General features: G+C 43.3%; 3 protein-coding genes across 5 annotated transcripts; 2 read left to right on the top strand and 1 right to left on the bottom strand.

Moving 5' to 3' along the window:
- LOC115675049 (ABC transporter F family member 1) lies at nt 1-4,418 on the top strand. Its single transcript, XM_030597657.2, has 6 exons — nt 1-156; nt 265-553; nt 1,549-1,622; nt 1,716-1,926; nt 2,070-2,304; nt 2,983-4,418. The coding sequence occupies exons 2-6, from the start codon at nt 314-316 to the stop codon at nt 4,038-4,040; spliced, it is 1,818 nt and encodes a 605-aa protein (XP_030453517.1). The 5' UTR covers nt 1-156; nt 265-313; the 3' UTR covers nt 4,041-4,418.
- Nucleotides 4,419-9,381: 4,963 nt separating this feature from the next.
- On the top strand, nt 9,382-11,893 carry LOC115673689 (uncharacterized). 3 transcript variants are annotated; one of them, XM_056313507.1, is made up of 4 exons: nt 9,382-9,531; nt 10,453-10,592; nt 11,357-11,505; nt 11,587-11,893. In XM_056313507.1, the coding sequence occupies exons 1-4, from the start codon at nt 9,483-9,485 to the stop codon at nt 11,672-11,674; spliced, it is 426 nt and encodes a 141-aa protein (XP_056169482.1). In that variant the 5' UTR covers nt 9,382-9,482; the 3' UTR covers nt 11,675-11,893. The 3 variants fall into 3 exon arrangements, with proteins under 3 accessions (XP_056169482.1, XP_030451808.1, XP_030451800.2); XM_030595948.2 differs by having other exon boundaries at nt 10,381-10,592; XM_030595940.2 differs by lacking the exon at nt 9,382-9,531 and having other exon boundaries at nt 9,538-10,592.
- Nucleotides 11,894-14,044: 2,151 nt separating this feature from the next.
- LOC115677526 (high-affinity nitrate transporter 2.1-like) lies at nt 14,045-16,375 on the bottom strand. The gene is made up of 3 exons (XM_030600709.2): nt 15,340-16,375; nt 15,136-15,251; nt 14,045-15,045 (listed from the first exon to the last, which is right to left on the bottom strand). Exons 1-3 carry the CDS (start codon nt 16,147-16,149, stop codon nt 14,379-14,381), a joined length of 1,593 nt encoding a protein of 530 aa, XP_030456569.1. The 5' UTR covers nt 16,150-16,375; the 3' UTR covers nt 14,045-14,378.
- Nucleotides 16,376-16,856: the final 481 nt, after the last annotated feature.

Below are 16,856 nucleotides of genomic sequence, written 5' to 3'. Positions count from 1 at the left end.
CTGCATTCTCCCGAAGGCCTTCATCATCAGCGAAGGAGCTGCTCGATCGAACGAACGAACGAACTTCCCGTTTCGCGAGCTTCTTCGGGCGTCGACGCCGCACCGCCGCGCGCGCTCTCCCCCGAAGCCCTAGATCGGCCTCCGGTTTCCTCCCAGGTACCTCCCCGATTCCCCTTCGGCTCGGCGGCTGCTATCGATGCGCTTCTTCGGGATTCGGCAGGGAGGTTTTACTCGTTTTTGTTCGTTCCTTTTTTTTTTGTCTAGGGTTTGCTTTTTCTCTCGTACCGGGGGGGGTGGTACTGTTCTGTTGAAGATGGTGTCCGACGCGAGCAAGAAGAAGGCGGCTCAGAAGAAGGCGGCGGCTGCGGCCAAGAGAGGGGGGAAGGCGGCGGCGGCTGCGGGGGCGGCTTCGTCCAAGGCGGCGGCGTCGTCCGCTGGTGCCGAGACGCAGAATGGAGCGGACAAGTTGGCCGACGGCGTCGGGAGCATGGCCATTTCGGATCGGACGTGCACCGGGGTGCTCTGCTCGCATCCTCTCTCCAGGGATATCCGTGTAAGCGTGCTCTTCCGTGGTTTACTTTGTGGGTGGGATGAGGCGGTTTCTATCCGTGGGTTCTTTTTATGAATTGGCGGTCAGATTTGGAGATTGGGAGTTTGTCTGCGGCCGAAGTTTATGTGAGCTCATCGATAGATGTGTTGGTTTTAGTGAATTTCGCTGATTGGAGCGGGCGGTTGGTGTTTGACGGTCTGTTTTGGCTGCTGTCGAGGATTTGATACGGGTCGATTCTTGCGGAGAACCTTTTCTTGTTGTCTAACGTTTGCGAAGAACTTTAAGACTGGATATGACCTATTTCGGTCTGGTGATCGTGGTCAAAATCTATGGGGTGAGAGCCCTTTCAGCGAATGGATGAAGGAAGGAAGTTGTGTTTGAGGAGAAACCTTACTATGGTTTTTAAAATAACCAGGAGGCGCTTTCGGTATCTAAATTGTATTGAAATATTGCTGCTTGATCTAAATGACGATGCTCTGTGTGGTCGTTCTGGTAGTGTCCGGTGAAAGTGTTGAAATATGTTTTCGTTCATAACACTGTTATCCCAAATACATAATGACGAAAAATCTATTGTTTTGTCAGTGTCATTTGGAGCATGTCCTTGTATCTTGGCATCTTAGAGAGCTAGTATTTTAGCAAATGTGCTAAGCCTAGTAGGGTAGCTCACTGTACACAGTGTAATCACATTAGAACTGGGATTGCAGGTCTGGATTTACTCCTGGCCTGCCTCATGTCCCAAACATCACCCCCCTCCCGTTTGACCTCTTGCTGGATGCCCCGGGTATCTCTATTCTTGTCTCTAAATTAGGTCTTTCAACTGGTATCGTGTTGCTCTTTCTGGAGGGTTGTTTTCCTGAATAAATGATCTTGGTCAACATCTTGTCTGATTAAGTATGATTGGGATATTTACTTTGTTCCACCATTTGTGTAATTGTTTTATTTTGGGTCACTATATCTGTCATTGGACAGTCATGACTTGAGATCTTTGCTTGCTGCAGATAGAGTCTCTCTCACTTACATTCCATGGACATGATCTTATTGTTGATTCTGAGCTGGAGCTTAACTATGGCAGGTGTGTTAGATATTACGTGTGTGAGTATGTAAATCAAGCTAGATATTTTTGGAAGTTAATAGTTTATGTGACATTGCCATTTTCAATTTGTAGGCGATATGGTTTGCTTGGATTAAATGGATGTGGAAAATCCACACTCCTAGCTGCAATTGGTTGCAGAGAGCTGCCAATACCAGACCACATGGATATATATCATTTAAGTAGGGAAATTGAAGCTTCTGACATGTCTTCACTTGAGGCTGTCATTAGCTGTGATGAGGAGAGATTGCAATTAGAGAAAGAAGCTGAAGCCTTGGCAGCACAGGTGTGTCTCGCAGCCATCTGTCCTAGTTTTATTGAGTTCCACTGATTGCTCTGTGCTCACCACATGGCTGTATTATTTTGTTCCACTGTTGCTTGGTAATTAATGACATCTTTTCCCTGTTCTTTTATCATCTTTATCTTCAGGATGATGGTGGTGGAGAAGCTCTGGATCGTGTTTATGAGCGCTTGGAAGCTATGGACGCAGCGACTGCAGAGAAACGTGCTGCTGAGATACTGTTTGGTCTTGGCTTCAATAAGAATATGCAGGCGAAGAAGACTCGAGATTTCTCTGGTGGCTGGAGAATGAGGATTGCATTAGCACGAGCTCTCTTTATGAATCCTACTATCCTGTTGCTTGATGAACCTACAAACCACCTTGGTAAGTTGAATCAGCTAAGAGTTAACTCATTATATTGTGCAGCTTTTTCATTTTTGTGGCCTTTGAGAATTTGGTTTAGTCATTATTGGTGCTAGTTATTTTACTCTTTTTCTTAGGATCAATGGCTATTTCCGTGGCCTTCCCAGTATATTCTTATTGGTTAACAAGCCGAATGTGTGTAGTTCTGTGTAGTTGATGAGCGGACAAAATTGTCGAGATAATATCTCTCACCAATATACATTATAGGTGTGTTTGGATAGATTTCTAGTTTTTGCTTGGTTTAAATCTTGTGATAGATGCGACTTTTTTTATTAAACCCTAAAAACATGAAATATCTTACAATATCTTACAAACGCAATGTCTTGTGATAGAAGCAAAAAAGTACGTTCTTACTCGAACTTAATTCTAAGCAAACAGGCCCTGCATAGCTAGAGTTAGACCTTTGTTATAGTTAGATTATTGTGTCTATTGCCTATTTTATAATATTATCTCCCAATGTGCAATTTTTACTCAAACTTAATTCTAAGCAAACAGGCCCTACATTGCTAGAGTTAGACCTTTGTTGTAGTTAGATCATTGTGTCTATTGCCTATGTTAAAATATTATCTCCCGATGTGCAATTTTTTCTGATGTTCATCCTTTTAGTAACTCTTCTGTTGATTACGATCCCTGTGGCAGATCTGGAGGCTTGTGTCTGGCTTGAGGAGACATTGAAGAATTTTGAGAGGATCCTTGTTGTGGTATCTCATTCACAGGATTTCCTGAATGGTGTTTGTACGAACATCATTCACATGCAAAATAAGAAATTGAAGCTCTACACTGGCAATTATGATCAGTATGTTCAGACCCGTTCTGAACTGGAAGAAAATCAGATGAAACAATACAAGTGGGAACAGGAGCAGATTTCTTCCATGAAGGAATACATTGCCCGCTTTGGACATGGGTCTGCAAAATTGGCCCGTCAGGCCCAGAGCAAAGAAAAGACTCTAGCCAAGATGGAGCGTGGTGGGCTCACTGAAAGGGTTGTGAGGGACAAGGTCCTAGTTTTCCGCTTTGTTGATGTTGGGAAGCTTCCCCCGCCAGTGCTCCAGTTTGTGGAAGTAACCTTTGGTTACACACCTGATAATCTTATCTACAAGAATCTTGATTTTGGGGTTGACTTGGACTCTAGAGTTGCTCTGGTGGGACCCAATGGAGCTGGAAAGAGCACGTTGCTGAAGCTAATGACAGGGGACTTGGTACCTCTAGATGGCATGGTCCGGCGACATAATCATTTAAGGATTGCGCAGTTCCACCAACACCTGGCTGAGAAACTTGACATGGAATTGTCGGCACTCCAGTTCATGATCAAAGAGTACCCTGGGAATGAGGAGGAGAAGATGAGGGCGGCAATTGGTAAGTTTGGTCTGACTGGCAAGGCCCAGGTGATGCCCATGAAGAACTTGTCTGATGGTCAAAGAAGCCGAGTGGTCTTTGCATGGTTGGCATGGAGGCAGCCTCACATGCTTTTGCTGGATGAACCGACTAACCATCTGGATATTGAAACAATTGACTCTCTGGCTGAGGCATTGAATGAGTGGGATGGGGGCTTGGTGCTGGTGAGTCACGATTTCAGGCTCATAAACCAGGTGGCTCACGAGATTTGGGTGTGCGAAAATCAAGCAGTGACTCGGTGGGAGGGTGATATTATGGACTTCAAGGAGCATCTGAGGAGTAAGGCTGGCTTATCAGACTGAACTCTATTGTAGGACAAAGATGATGATCATCACCTTCTAGTAGTATTATATTGCAAAACGGGGTTTGTGACACTATTGATATCACCGCTCGAGGCTAAAGCATGGACCTGTCATCGCAGTTGCTGTGCAAGCCATTAGGGCTGGAAGAGAGGTAGCATAAGGCTTGGTTATTATTTCAAGCCTACATGTGACCTCCACATGATATTTTTTATGTTTGCTGGTCCCTTACTGCTAGTGATTTACTACTATAGAATGGCAAGACCTACTCCTAGATTTTGCTGGATGAATCTTTATGTCAATTCTGTTGAGTTTGAGTTCGACACTGGAGTATGAGATTGTACTACTACTTCTCAATCAAATATTATTTCGGTTTTCTTACTTGCGTTTTGTACTGTCCTAAACCCTGTCCATCTCGTGGCCACGAAAGGTGGATAGAAGGTTATAACCTCCATCTGTGTTCTTAGGTGTTGATGCAGGCAAGTGTTTAGCGGAGCAAACTCTGGTTAAATTGTAGAGTAAGTTGTGTCGGGCGTTGAGTAACTGTGTGTCCCGGCAATTCGGGTGGTGGCAGTTTTGTGCTGGTTTTTACATTGTTGTTACTGTTATCGTATAAAAACAGTGCTAAGACATCATGAACGGCAAGATGCACGGTTGCTCAATTCAAACTGTCTGATAGATTTTTGTGGTCCAGCCTCAGCCAGTGGACAAAGCGGTGAACACAGTTAATATTTATGCTTATTTCTCCCCTCTCTGGGTTGCTGTCGGAAGCAGGGGAGGCCGAGGCATTTACGATCGTAACGCATGGATTACATGACTCCTCCCGTGCGTTCACATGATGTAAATGCACTTCCAGGCTGTGGCTGAGTCGACCATATACATTTCTCTCCGCCGCTGCACGTGAGCCCAACACACATGCACCAATTTTCCAAGCGGGCCTATTTGGTTCGCGGACATTACGCCATAGATCGGGCAATCCTTTTCAGATGTTTTCTCATTGCAAATGGAAGCAAATATGTGTCGCAAATCGAAAGAAAAGCCTCGGTGGATCTATGCATATGTTTTACTAAACAAAGCTTTTACATAGGCATGGAGACTTCAAGTGTCACCAGCAAAATAGCAAACAAAATTTGAGTACATTATAATCGTCAGCAAAAACCAAAACATGGTTCCGACCCCAAAAAAAAAAAAAAAAACCAAAACATGGCCACACAGAGAGAGAGAGAGAGAGAGCCTATACAATCCAAACATGGCTCTCGTCTCGGCAATTAGTAATAGATAGTTCGGACATGCCCATTGCTTCTCCTCAAACTTCCCAATTCCCATGATAAAACCTGAATAGAAGACAACACATGTACTTCTACTATTCTTTCTTTCTTTTTCGCCTCCCATGCGCGAATGATTATTATCCGTCCATGATGATGGGAATCAAGGCCCGGTCGGGCTAGGCGTAGAACACCATTTTGATGACCCGAGAGGCTCGTAGTTCACGTACCGGCTCGGCGCGGATGAGTGCCGAAACCCCTTCGGCATGCAGTTCCTCAGCTGCTTCCCCCCGAAGGCGCGCGTTCCCTTGTGGTAAAATGGGTGCTTCATTGTCTTGTACCCTTGTGAGTCCGGGAATAGGGGGATCATTGTGCTTGGGACGCTCGACAGCATCGCCCCGCCTCGTGCCGCCGTGGCGGTGAAGCCTGCCGAAGCCAACAAAAGGAGGACGAGAACAGCTGATGAAGTAGACATTCTTTCAATGGGCAAATCTCTTGAACGAATGGTTCGCTGCTCTCTCTCTTTCTTTCGCCCCTCTAAGACTCGGTGAGAGATCAGGGTTATGCTCATGACATGAGTTTATGTGCGATTGAAGTCCATCTATATATACGAAAAGAGAGGGAAAAAAGGAGGAGGGGGTGTCTTAAATGGGCTCGTGAGAGGCTGATGAAAAGTGCAGAGATGGACAACACAGCTCATAGAGAGAGAGAGAGACAGAGAGAGAGAGAGAGAGAGAGAGGCCATCGGTGAGGTGGGTGTTCATGCTTCTTGCTTCTTCTTCTTCCTTTTTTTTTGGAGGACTGAAGGAGATGGGAAGATGCTCGTGAGTTCTCGTTATTGCAGCGAGTCAGATTGTTGCAGCTTCCATCTTAATGAGATACTACTGATCTTAGTACATCATGGATTCGATTTGATTTTCCTCAAGTTGTGAGAGGTTTCTCGCTCTGCGGTGGCAAAGGCTTTTAGGGCCTGTTTGGCAACTTGCTAAATAGTAAAAATTTATGTTCTTTTGTTCCCAAAATCAGTTTGGGAGCAGAAATCCGTTTGTTAAATTTTTTGTGCCCGGGCACAATTTTGCAAAAAATTATTTCCAGAATAAGTTTTGGAACAGAATCAAGAAGCAAAAAAAAGTAACTTCTTGATTCTGGAACAATTTTTTCATTTCTGATTCTTCTTCATTTTCTTCTTTTTTTTGGTTTGTTGTTGTGTCTTCGGCTTGCCGCCTGCCACCCGCCGGCGAGGGAAGCTCGCGGCCGTGACGGTGAGGCCTCGCCTAGCCAAGGCGAGGCCGACCTCGGCGTCGCCACTCAGGCGACGGACCTGGGTGGCGACGGCGAGGCCGGCCTCGCCTTGGTTGGGCAAGGCCGAACTCGCCGTCACCATCGTTGGCCACGGCGAGGTTGGCCTCGCCAGATCTGGGTGAGCTTGAGCCTCGCCTAGCCAAGGCGAGGCCGGCGGCGAGGGCCGCAACACCTTCGCCGGCCCTGGCCTGTGGCCGGTCGCCAGCGCCAGCGACTGGCCTTGGCCGAGGAAGAGAAGGGAAAGAAAGAAAAAAGAAAAGAAATAAATATTAAAAATTCAAATTATTATTAAAATATTATTAATAAAATGAAATTTTGTGTAGTTACCAAACGCATTTCTGTTCTTTTTCTATTCTAAGAATAGAAATTTTGGGCAGTTACCAAACGCCTTCAAATGCTTAGAAATTATTTCCGGGCACAGAATAAAAAAGAATCATTTCTGAACAGAATCTGTTTTCGAGCACAGAATGATTACCATGTACAGCCTTAATATGCAATGCACAGTGTTGTAAATATGTTCTCCCGGTGTATTGCAAAGCCTATCTTATCAGATGTGAAGATCAGATGCTTTGGAAATACCATCAGGATTCAAGGAAATGCAGTATGAATTCGAAAGTAGAAAGCTCTATGATTTGTGATCGATGGGAGACCGTAAAAAAAGAAGTAAAACTTCATTAGATTGTATATATATTCACTGAGATATTAAATGGATTAATGTATAACATATTCTGAATCATTTTCTAACGGGCTAAACCTTTTAAAACAAACCGATGCACCACTTATATGTCTCTAAAAGAATCGAACCTTTGATAGAACGAGGATCTTTCATGAGATTCGTTGATCAATCAACTCATAATGGTTTTGAGCATCATGGTTTGCACCTCAACTCATTATCAACAGTAATGGGTTGAGGTGGATTGAAGTTCTGCATCAAACATGCAGAGTTGAGTAACTCATAACCAAGTGTCATGGTACTTAAGTTCTCCCCTTCTGAAATTGGCGTGTTGAGTTCTATAAGCTCTTAACTCCTCTTGTGTGCTTGGGTGGGCTTTTGCCACCAATAAACCTACTTACACCTCTGTCGTCTCTCGACTGTACTTGTAAAAAGACAAAAGGAAATTAAGACATGGTCACGCTTGTGGTATTAACTGAAAAACAACGTATATACTTATTAGATATTATCATGTTAGCGCTTGCTTTGTTACTGTGTTGAAAATACCACCTAAAAACATTTATATACGCTCGAGAAACTCCCATGCTCAAAAGGAGGTTATCTCCCCACACCTTCCTTGTTGTTTGAAAAAAGATAGGCAAAACATTCAAACCTTGGCTTACTCAACAAAAAAAAATTTAATAAAAGAAAAGCTCCGGAAACTACAATTTATTGAGTATGGTAACCTAATTCAAAAAGGAAAACCCTAATAAAGGGCCAACAAACTTCTCTTTAATTTGCAAGATAAATAAGGATGTCTTGTCTTCTACAAAAGAAAGTGTAGAGATATAATAAATTAGGATGTTTATATTACACCTAAGTTTTTTGATATGTTGCTATTGGCCCAAGCATTGTAGCTGCCAAATTTACCTCCACCACATTTAAATTCTCTCTCTCTCTATATATATACATACGTGCGTACATATATTAGAACATTAAATTCGAATAAAAGCAAGAAAAAATCACGCCTCCACGAAGAATAAAGGAAGCGTCTGTGACTCTGCCCGGTTCTGCTCAACCACCAATTGCATGAGACATGTTATCCTTAGCTAGGAGGGGTTCAAAGTGAGGTCTACCTTAATTGCCAACCTGTCCTGCCAAGCTGGAGCTCTCGTGTTGTGCCATGTGGCGGACAACATTTAAGAGCCGCACCGGAAATCTGTGGCCTAACCTGCGTAGAATCATGGATGCAGAGGTACCCACGAGCTAACAAAACCGATTGCAATCTCACTCATCTGAGTCGATCGCACCACCGTCGATCGGTGAATTGCAGAGCGGTATGGCTTAGAATGTGGTGATTGCCTTAAATGGATAGAGGCGACGTACCTTGCAAGCATCGGAAAATTTCTTGCCTGTTAGCCACTTCGTTTAGAATGTATGACCATGTCAAGTCGAGATTTAGTTTCGCTCGATTTTTGTAGAACATCAGAAGGTTTGCCTGCAGATATCCGGTATTAGTAATTTGGTCATTTGGAGAATAACGAGGGCTTCAGAAAAAAAACCTCATTATCCATCCGACTGTGTTTTCATATACCATGGTAATTAGAATTTTAGCGCATGCAAAATTGTGTGTATTTGCAATTGAACTAACCCAAATTTTGAAAACTTACCGAGTGGGGGAGGAGGGAGGCAATGAAAAAAAGTGGGCCAATGTCAACATACAATATTGGTTTGTGATTCACGTTTATACCACACGAGCCTTTCATAAATTTTAGGAAAAATCTTAATTTTCTTCCATGTACTTTTGCATTCTTTTTGACCAAGTCCCCATATTTTAAATTTAAGATCTAATCAAGTCATTGTATTTTGACAAACGTTTTCATCAAGTCTCTCCAATAATAAATCAGGCTATACCCGGTTGACGTAATTGTCGGACAATATAGCAGTATGATGTGAATTGAAAGCACACGGACTTGATTATAAAACGTGCGAAAGTACAGGAACGACAAGTATCATCTTCCAAAATCTTACGGTAGAAATACGGGGTTGAAATTCATCTTTGGGAATTTCCTTCATGGTCAATGGCTCTTTCGAGAATAAAGTGAAACTACCGGGGGCGAGGCAAGAACGGTTCATTTCCGAAACCGTTAGCCGAAGATAAGAGAGACTACTACGTTAACTCTTGTCCTACTGTTTCCAACTTCCTGTCCTGAGTTGTGCATCAAGATGGAGCTCGCTGTAGTTGGCCATCTCTCTCCCGCTTGCTTCAACAAGAGTAAGATCACCCATTACTCCAATCCTCTTGTTGTAATGAACAGTAATTTCATGCCTTTAATAAGCACGGACCCTCCATCACCATTTGCTTTGCAAAGTAATTGCAGTTGGTAAGGGTCGTTTCTGTTGCAATTCTTTCTCTTTTAGGTGCCAAGGATGTGATCCTATTTAAGAGCTTAACCTGCTGAATCTTGGGCAATCAAGATTTGATGGGGGTTTGGGGTTGGGTTGTTTTCATTTGTGCCATTGGGGGTTTTTAGTGAAGTGGGTCTCCTGGAAATTTGGTGAAACCACCTTACCCACTTTCACTGTTGATCTTTCATGGCCATTTGGGTGGTCCTCTTGATTGATGACTAGAAAGACGGCCGCTTGTTTCTGATGAGCGAAACTTTACTTTTGATGGTGTTGTGGCTGGTGATGCTGTGATTGAACTTGAGTTGTCTTTTTTGTTGCTCTGCGCTGGAAGGCAGGATGGATACCGAGATTTTAGATAGCTATATCACGCATCCGTGTTATTGGCCGAGGTCATTGCGGCCTTATGTTAGACATCCAAATGGTGCCCCCTCCAATTTCTTGTCCTGACTTATGGTTTACTTCAATTTGGAACTGGTCCGGTGCCTTTGGCTAGCTTCTGTGACCAAGAGTTGCATCGAGATGCTCCTGCCTTGGCACTACGCCTCAAGGCTGCAACATAAGTAATTAGTATATCTGACCTTTATGGGAAAAGCAATTATCATGAGAGACAGCTAACCAACTGAACAGTTTTAGTTTCGATACCATATAGGAAGCATGGCGTACTATATGTTGCCAGGGCTCTTGAAGCCAATGTTTCTTTTTGATGTTTTTGAAGCAATTCGGGAGTCCGAAGGTAAAGTTCATGATGCACTTACGGTTTGCTCTTGTTTCCCCGCTGGTGTAAAAGTTCGAGACATTCGACAAAGAAAACGACCAGTATCTTCTGCACTACCAGAGACAGCCATTTCCATAGCAGTTGCTGCCACTGCAGTGGGTGCTGCTGCCACGCTTCTTGTAAAGAGAACAAAAGCTTCTGAAGAGACTGAGGTGCAATCAAGTACACCTTTTTAAGCAATTGATTGATATGAAATGGGTTAATTTTCTTGTAGATGCTAGCAAGGAACCTACGAATCAGGTTTGATGGTTAAAATAATACTGAGTATGGCTAACAAAAATAGGGGCTTTTTTCTTATGGTAGATTATGCTATCAAAAGATATCTCGTTTGGGGCACTTCCCTTTGATTTCTTCATAGTTCAAACTTGTCCTGTCCGATACTGAAGGAGATTGATGATGGTAGATTTTGCATAGTAGCTTGCTGTGGAAAATTTCAGCTAAATCATGATTTGAAGAGTGCTTATAATTTCAATTAGACACCGATGAAGGTCTTCAATTATTTCTTTGCAGAATGTCGTTTAGGTCAAATTTGTCTTTTGACCTAAGATCTTCATCAAATTGGAACATCAATTTTATCGAAGTTTATGCCAACAAACAGAAAATTATGCTTGCATACAGAAGTTCTTCAGAGATGCAGTACTAGATGAACTGTACCACTTGGTTTCACGAACTTCTGTCAGATGCCAAATACGTTAATTTACTTGAACGGAAACTTCTCTTTTCACTCATTTTAATGATACGACAGTCTACAATGCTTCTCATAAGTATGAGTCATCAAACAACATACAACAGAGCAATTTTAGAACATAATTGTGCCTAGCTGAAATTGACCAAACCGCTTGTAAACTATACAGGACTGGCATATTGCGCATGTTGAAGTTCTGTTTCTTATACCATCTTTGCCTGAAGAATGCAGATCCCTATGAAAACTTGTGAAGACTGTGGAGGTTCAGGTATATGCTCCGAGTGCAAAGGCGAAGGCTTTGTGCTTAAGAGACTGTCAGAAGCAAGCGCCGAGAAGGCAAGATTGACTGCAAAGAACATGGCTACCCGATATACTGCAGCGTAATTCTCTTGGCAAACTTCCTTTGGTACTCTTCTAAGTCACATTGTGCGATAGATTGACAATCCGATAATTGATGACAGGCTTCCAAAGAAATGGAGTTACTGTACAAGGTGCTCTTCCTCTCGTTCTTGTATAGCTTGTGGTGGGAGAGGAAAGCTAAGCTTATAGCTCTGCTGTGGTGACTCCTGACGGGTAAATGAATGAGTTTAGAAACTTCAGCCTTGTATAGGTCGCATTCAGCTTGGCCATCTTCAGTTTTGGTGGTTTTATTGTTCATTGCTTAATGTGGATGCAATGTATATACAGGTCAATTATTGTAAGATACCTTTTCTAAGATATACGCTTTAGACTGAAATTAAATGCCTGCTATAGAAACGTTCAAGATCACGGAGCTGATAAATTGCTGTCAAGTTTAATCTCAGTTCATTATTGTCACCGTAAGGACAACTTTATGTTGTTTCAGACCCTCATTATTAGGAAAACTTGTGAATTGTATGCAAAGATGCAGTATTCACTTAAGGTACATTTCAAAAATTAGGTTTGCTAAACAGCTGCTTAACTGCAAATCTAGTCATACAGTTTACTTTACCGAGATAACTGAGAAATGCAGAAGATGCAGAAGAGATCTCCAAAATGAAGGGTAAAAGGAGAAGCTATATATATCTCTTATAAATGCTGCATAACACAACTTTATTGTAGTCATTAAGATTAGACCAGGCAAATTTGTGTCTTAGTAGTATCAGAGTATTGTGTCAACTTTAGGTTTGACCCAAGCATACGTTGGTTAATAGTGTAATAGCTCTGGAAACCAAACACGAAACATTTTATTGAGCAGGTTACATGACACGGGACAATAACATGTTTAAGCTATAAACTCTTATATAATCTATGTAAAAATGTATCTAAACGTACATTAACATGGCAAAATGTATCTGAACGGATCGTGTTAACATGGATAATATGTTAACTTGGTTAAGTAGACGTGTTAAAGGGTGTCATTCGCAAGTTGACCATAATCGGCTTAAAAAGGGTCAACCTGCGAACAACACATTTATCGTGTGTCATGAACGGGTAGTGACACAAACACAATTAAGCTCAACTCAAACGCGCTTAATTATGCGTTATGTAAACGTGGTCAAATCGAAAATTGCCAGCCTTAATTATGATCTAAAAATCATGTAGTTATTGACTGCAATAGCTTGAGTAAGACAATCTGTTAAGTGCATGAAGCGATTGCTGCGAGTACATCTTAGACGAACTCATCTTACTCTTTTGGTAAATTTGAGGTTTTCCTTCTAGAGAGCGGATGTTCCATTACAGGAAAAAGAGAAGAAGAAATCCTTTGGCACAATCACAGTTGATGATGGGTTTTGGCAATTTTTTATGCTGACATATTAAAAGCACAAGTAGGTGATTTTTGAACCCCTTTTTTGGTAAATGCCTTGCAGCATTTGAGCTGGCGTGCTCTTTTACCATCAGAGGCCGGTAAAACATCAACCTTGGAAAAGCTTAAATTACAAAAGTAAGAAGCAAAACTAAAGGAAAGACTAGCTTAAATTACCATCAGTAGCCCCCTCCGCTTTTGAATTGTACTAATGGGATTTTGAGTCAAAACTAAAGGAAAGACTAAAGAGAGAATGTCAAAAATGACTGTAAAAAAACGTGAGTGTAACGCAGAGGAGTCGTCCAACATGCTTTTGTAGGAACACACACGTACATGGTATACCCAGTAAAAATCTTTGTGAACAATAATTTATAGGTAATTACTTTCAAATGGTAAGTGCATAATTAGAGGTGAGATGTCTCTCTGCCTGTCCAAGTCCGATAGGTTTCATCTGTTGTTGGGTGCAACTTATGTCTCCCTCGATCGGATTTGGATAGGGTTTTTTGTCAATTATTTGCATCATAGGATTGCTCTCGTATATTGTCTGTTCTTTATTCCTGATTCGGTACATTCAGATATTCCGAGTCAACGTCTCCTCTGGCACCAGGGAAATAATTGAGGATCCTCCACAATAAACTAATCCTCCGAATGAATACCCACCACGTCTTTGATCTGGAATATCCTCATTACGCTCTTCTAAGACTTCACAGGTGTATATAAAACAAAACTTTGTCTATTTAACTAATCAGATGAAGGGTCTGCTTTCTCATTTGGGAGCTATTGTCATTGAATTTTTAGTGACTCTAATGTTCACCCTAGAGTTCCTTTGGGTTTTTCTTTTTCTTTTTTAAACAAGAATAATTTCTTTCTGTGGATATGACTATAGAGAGAGTCAACTCAATGCCTCACCTATCTGTCAAATAGACATGTAAACTTCTAGCTAATGACCTAACGAACTCGCATGTCCGATAGGAAGCAATTCGTCGAATGTTTTGAATCCAAGAGAGAGCACAAGCTTTGATATTTGATCAAGCGATTATTTGTTCTAGAGATGCTGAAATTAAGGAGATAATTGATGAATAATACGTTGCCTACTGATACATAATTCGTTTGTTTGTTTTTCATATGGCCATGACATGTATGGAAACCACCGGGGCAAGTAGAAGCTAAATTCGACCTTGGATGGTCAGAATGTAATAGCGCAATACTTTTATGATAAGTGAATTGATGATGACACAGTACATGACCTGATCTGACTATGTGTGTTGTGTTTGGACCAATACGTAGCCACATCCCTCTCCAATCCTCCATTGGCAGTCAAATAGCACTCTCTCAGGGATAACAAGAGCTTAAAAATTACAACAAACTTGTGATTAAAAAGATGAAGACAAAACACAAACAAAGCTCTTCTTCTTATTGAGAACCTGGTGATTATAATCCTTCCCTTCTCACCATGACTCTCTTGGAGTTTTTCCTCGGCGAAAGTTCCTAGACATGCAACGGGGTCGACCCGATTGGAGTTGGTGCGGAGGCGACCTTCTTCCCGCGCTCGGAGCGGCTGTTCTCGGCAAACTTGAGGCTCCCTTGGTGCAAGCCCTTGCTCTTCTCCTCCTCGTTCCACTCAGACCCATAGTAGAACTCCTCCGTGGACTTCACTATGTCGTTCGATGGCGGGAAGAACATGCTCCCCCACTGTGGGAAGTGCACCAGGGTCACGGGCAGCGTGCAGCACACTATCATGACCCCCATGAGGGAGAGGCCAGTAGCTGTGGAGAAGCTCGAGCTAGTGAAGAAGATCAGTTGAGTCAGTCCAGAGCCAAAGTTCCCTCCTGCGCCGGTGAGACCAGATATGACTCCCAGGGACCGGCGGGAAATGAAGGGTATGATCCCGAATGTCGCTCCGCACGCCGCTTGAGCTCCAACCGAGAAAAGGATCATGGAAAGGACGGCGATCGGGAGCGAGTTAGCGCGGCCAAGCCAGATGCAGAAGACTCCTCCTAGGGTTTGGAGGATCCAGACAACCCACAATCTGCCTCTCATGCCAAAGTATCTGGCTGAATAGTCCGAAGCGAATCCGCCGAACGGACGAGCCACTATGTTTGCCATCCCGAATGTAGCGGCGATTAATCCGGCAGTGTGGAGATTAAGATTGAACCTGTCATTAGGCGAGAGAGATTATAAATCTCTTTTTCCCTGGACATTACAATATAAGGAGTTGCGATCGTTCAATGAAGCATGAACTTACCGGTCATAGAAATACTCGGCGATGACATTGTCGGTTGATAGCTCGACACCCATAGAGTAGCCATAGAGCAGAACAAAGATCCATGTCCTGTAGTTTGTAACAGCATACCACAAAACCTGAGACATCAAAATTTATTAGCTAAAACAATGTCCAATGACGATGATGATGATGACGACAAAAATTTAAGCACTTAGTTTCACTCACCTTGGAGAACTTATCCTTGGCAACATCACCCTTCTTTTGGAGTGTGCTCAAATTCCCATCAGGCAGGTCTTGGCCAAGAGTGAGGACCAAGATCCCCATGATCACATGAAGCCAACCAGGGATGAAGAAGGCGATCCTCCAGGCGCTGAAGGGCGTCGCGCCAGTTCTCCGGATCAGCTCATAGACCAAGGGCATGATCAGCTGAGTTGCGCCGCCACCCATGTTGCCCCAGCCGGCAGCAGTGCCGTTGACAAGGCCGATGATCTTGCTGTTGAACATGGTGCTCATCCAGTACTGGCACGAGACGAAGGTGGCAAGGGAGAAGCCGATCATGAAGCGGACGGCAATGTAGCCACCGGCATTAGAGACGAAGGACATGCAGAAGACGGTGGGGGCGCAGAGCATGATGAGGAAGGCGCAGCCGTAGCGGGGCCCAAGGAGGTCGCAGATGGCGCCCATGGCTAGCCTGGACAGGATGCTGCCGGAGACGGAGGCAACGCCGGCGTTGCCGATGTCGGATTTAGTGAGGTTGAGGTTGTCACGGATGATGGGGACGAGGGGGGCGGCGGCAAAGGTGGAGACGAAGCAGGTGAAGAAGGAGATCCAGGAGAGGTGGAAGGTCCTCATGTGGGGGTTGGCCAAGGAGAAGAGCTTGAAAACCTTGGCCTTGTGCTCAGAGTCCACGGGGAGCGCGAACTTGGCCGTGGTGTCGGTCGGGACAATTGGGGAGGCCACAGAGAAGGCGAATGTCTGCTCTTTGCCAGTCACTCCGTGCATCGAGCTTCCCGGTGCGCCTTGAATATCACCCATTTTTGAGAGAGAATGTAAATGATTTGTGTTAGAGAAACAAAACGAGTGTGTTCAGTGATTTGTGTTAAAGAGAGAGATGCGTCTCTGTGAGTTTGGGTGATTTTTGGATGGTGTTGTTTTGGGGGAGGTAAGAGAGAGGGTATATATAGGACCTGGGGTTGACTTTGTAAGATAGCCAACGGAGATCCCGAATGGTTGTGAGGTTGCATAGAAAATCAAAGGAAACAGAGAGAATCCACTTCGCCGCATCTATTAGTAAGAGGGAAGAGTCTCATCGTAAATCCCAAGGGATCACAAGGTATTTCAAATTGGGCCCCGCGCTCTAGTTAATTACAGTTAGTCGAGAGGCAATTTCCGACGTGAACATGACTCGAATATGTCACGAATTTGCTTGGAGGAACACGATTAACTCGAATTAGACATGAATGGACACATCGATTTTTGTTACTTTTATTTTTTCCAGTTAAAATGGCACGAATCTCCGATGGCTATATGATGGCCACTGCAAAAAAAAATGATCGGAACCTTAGTGATATGTAGAAATATGTCGTGAGACTATTATGCAAAAACTAATAATAAGAACACCTGGGCTGTCCAAGTTGAGGCCATATTAGTAGTATTGAGTTAATTTCATTCTAAAGATAGTGAGAATAAGCAAAAACTAACAGTAAGAACACCTCAGCTTTTTGCCCTTTTGTGGTTTGGAG

The sequence above is a fragment of the Syzygium oleosum genome, unplaced genomic scaffold, assembly GCF_021117445.2.
Source record: "Syzygium oleosum isolate NSW1041296 unplaced genomic scaffold, Sole_v2.1 Sole_v2.07, whole genome shotgun sequence".
Classification (NCBI taxonomy): Eukaryota; Viridiplantae; Streptophyta; class Magnoliopsida; order Myrtales; family Myrtaceae; genus Syzygium; species Syzygium oleosum.
Note: the sequence above shows the minus strand (reverse complement) of the source record. Positions and strands in the feature narration are given on the sequence as shown.

Excerpts from the sequence above, each read along its gene's own strand:
- LOC115675049 (XM_030597657.2), top strand. The coding sequence starts at position 314 with ATGGTGTCCGACGCGAGCAAGAAGAAGGCGGCTCAGAAGAAGGCGGCG. Across the intron at positions 554-1,548 it reads CTCTCTCCAGGGATATCCGT|ATAGAGTCTCTCTCACTTAC; the intron begins GTAAGCGTGCTC and ends TGCTTGCTGCAG. Across the intron at positions 2,305-2,982 it reads TGAACCTACAAACCACCTTG|ATCTGGAGGCTTGTGTCTGG; the intron begins GTAAGTTGAATC and ends TCCCTGTGGCAG.
- LOC115673689 (XM_030595940.2), top strand. The coding sequence starts at position 10,320 with ATGGCGTACTATATGTTGCCAGGGCTCTTGAAGCCAATGTTTCTTTTT. Across the intron at positions 10,593-11,356 it reads AAGCTTCTGAAGAGACTGAG|ATCCCTATGAAAACTTGTGA; the intron begins GTGCAATCAAGT and ends TGAAGAATGCAG. Across the intron at positions 11,506-11,586 it reads GCTACCCGATATACTGCAGC|GCTTCCAAAGAAATGGAGTT; the intron begins GTAATTCTCTTG and ends AATTGATGACAG.
- LOC115677526 (XM_030600709.2), bottom strand. The coding sequence starts at position 16,149 with ATGGGTGATATTCAAGGCGCACCGGGAAGCTCGATGCACGGAGTGACT. Across the intron at positions 15,252-15,339 it reads CCAAGGATAAGTTCTCCAAG|GTTTTGTGGTATGCTGTTAC; the intron begins GTGAGTGAAACT and ends TTGATGTCTCAG. Across the intron at positions 15,046-15,135 it reads GCCGAGTATTTCTATGACCG|GTTCAATCTTAATCTCCACA; the intron begins GTAAGTTCATGC and ends GCCTAATGACAG.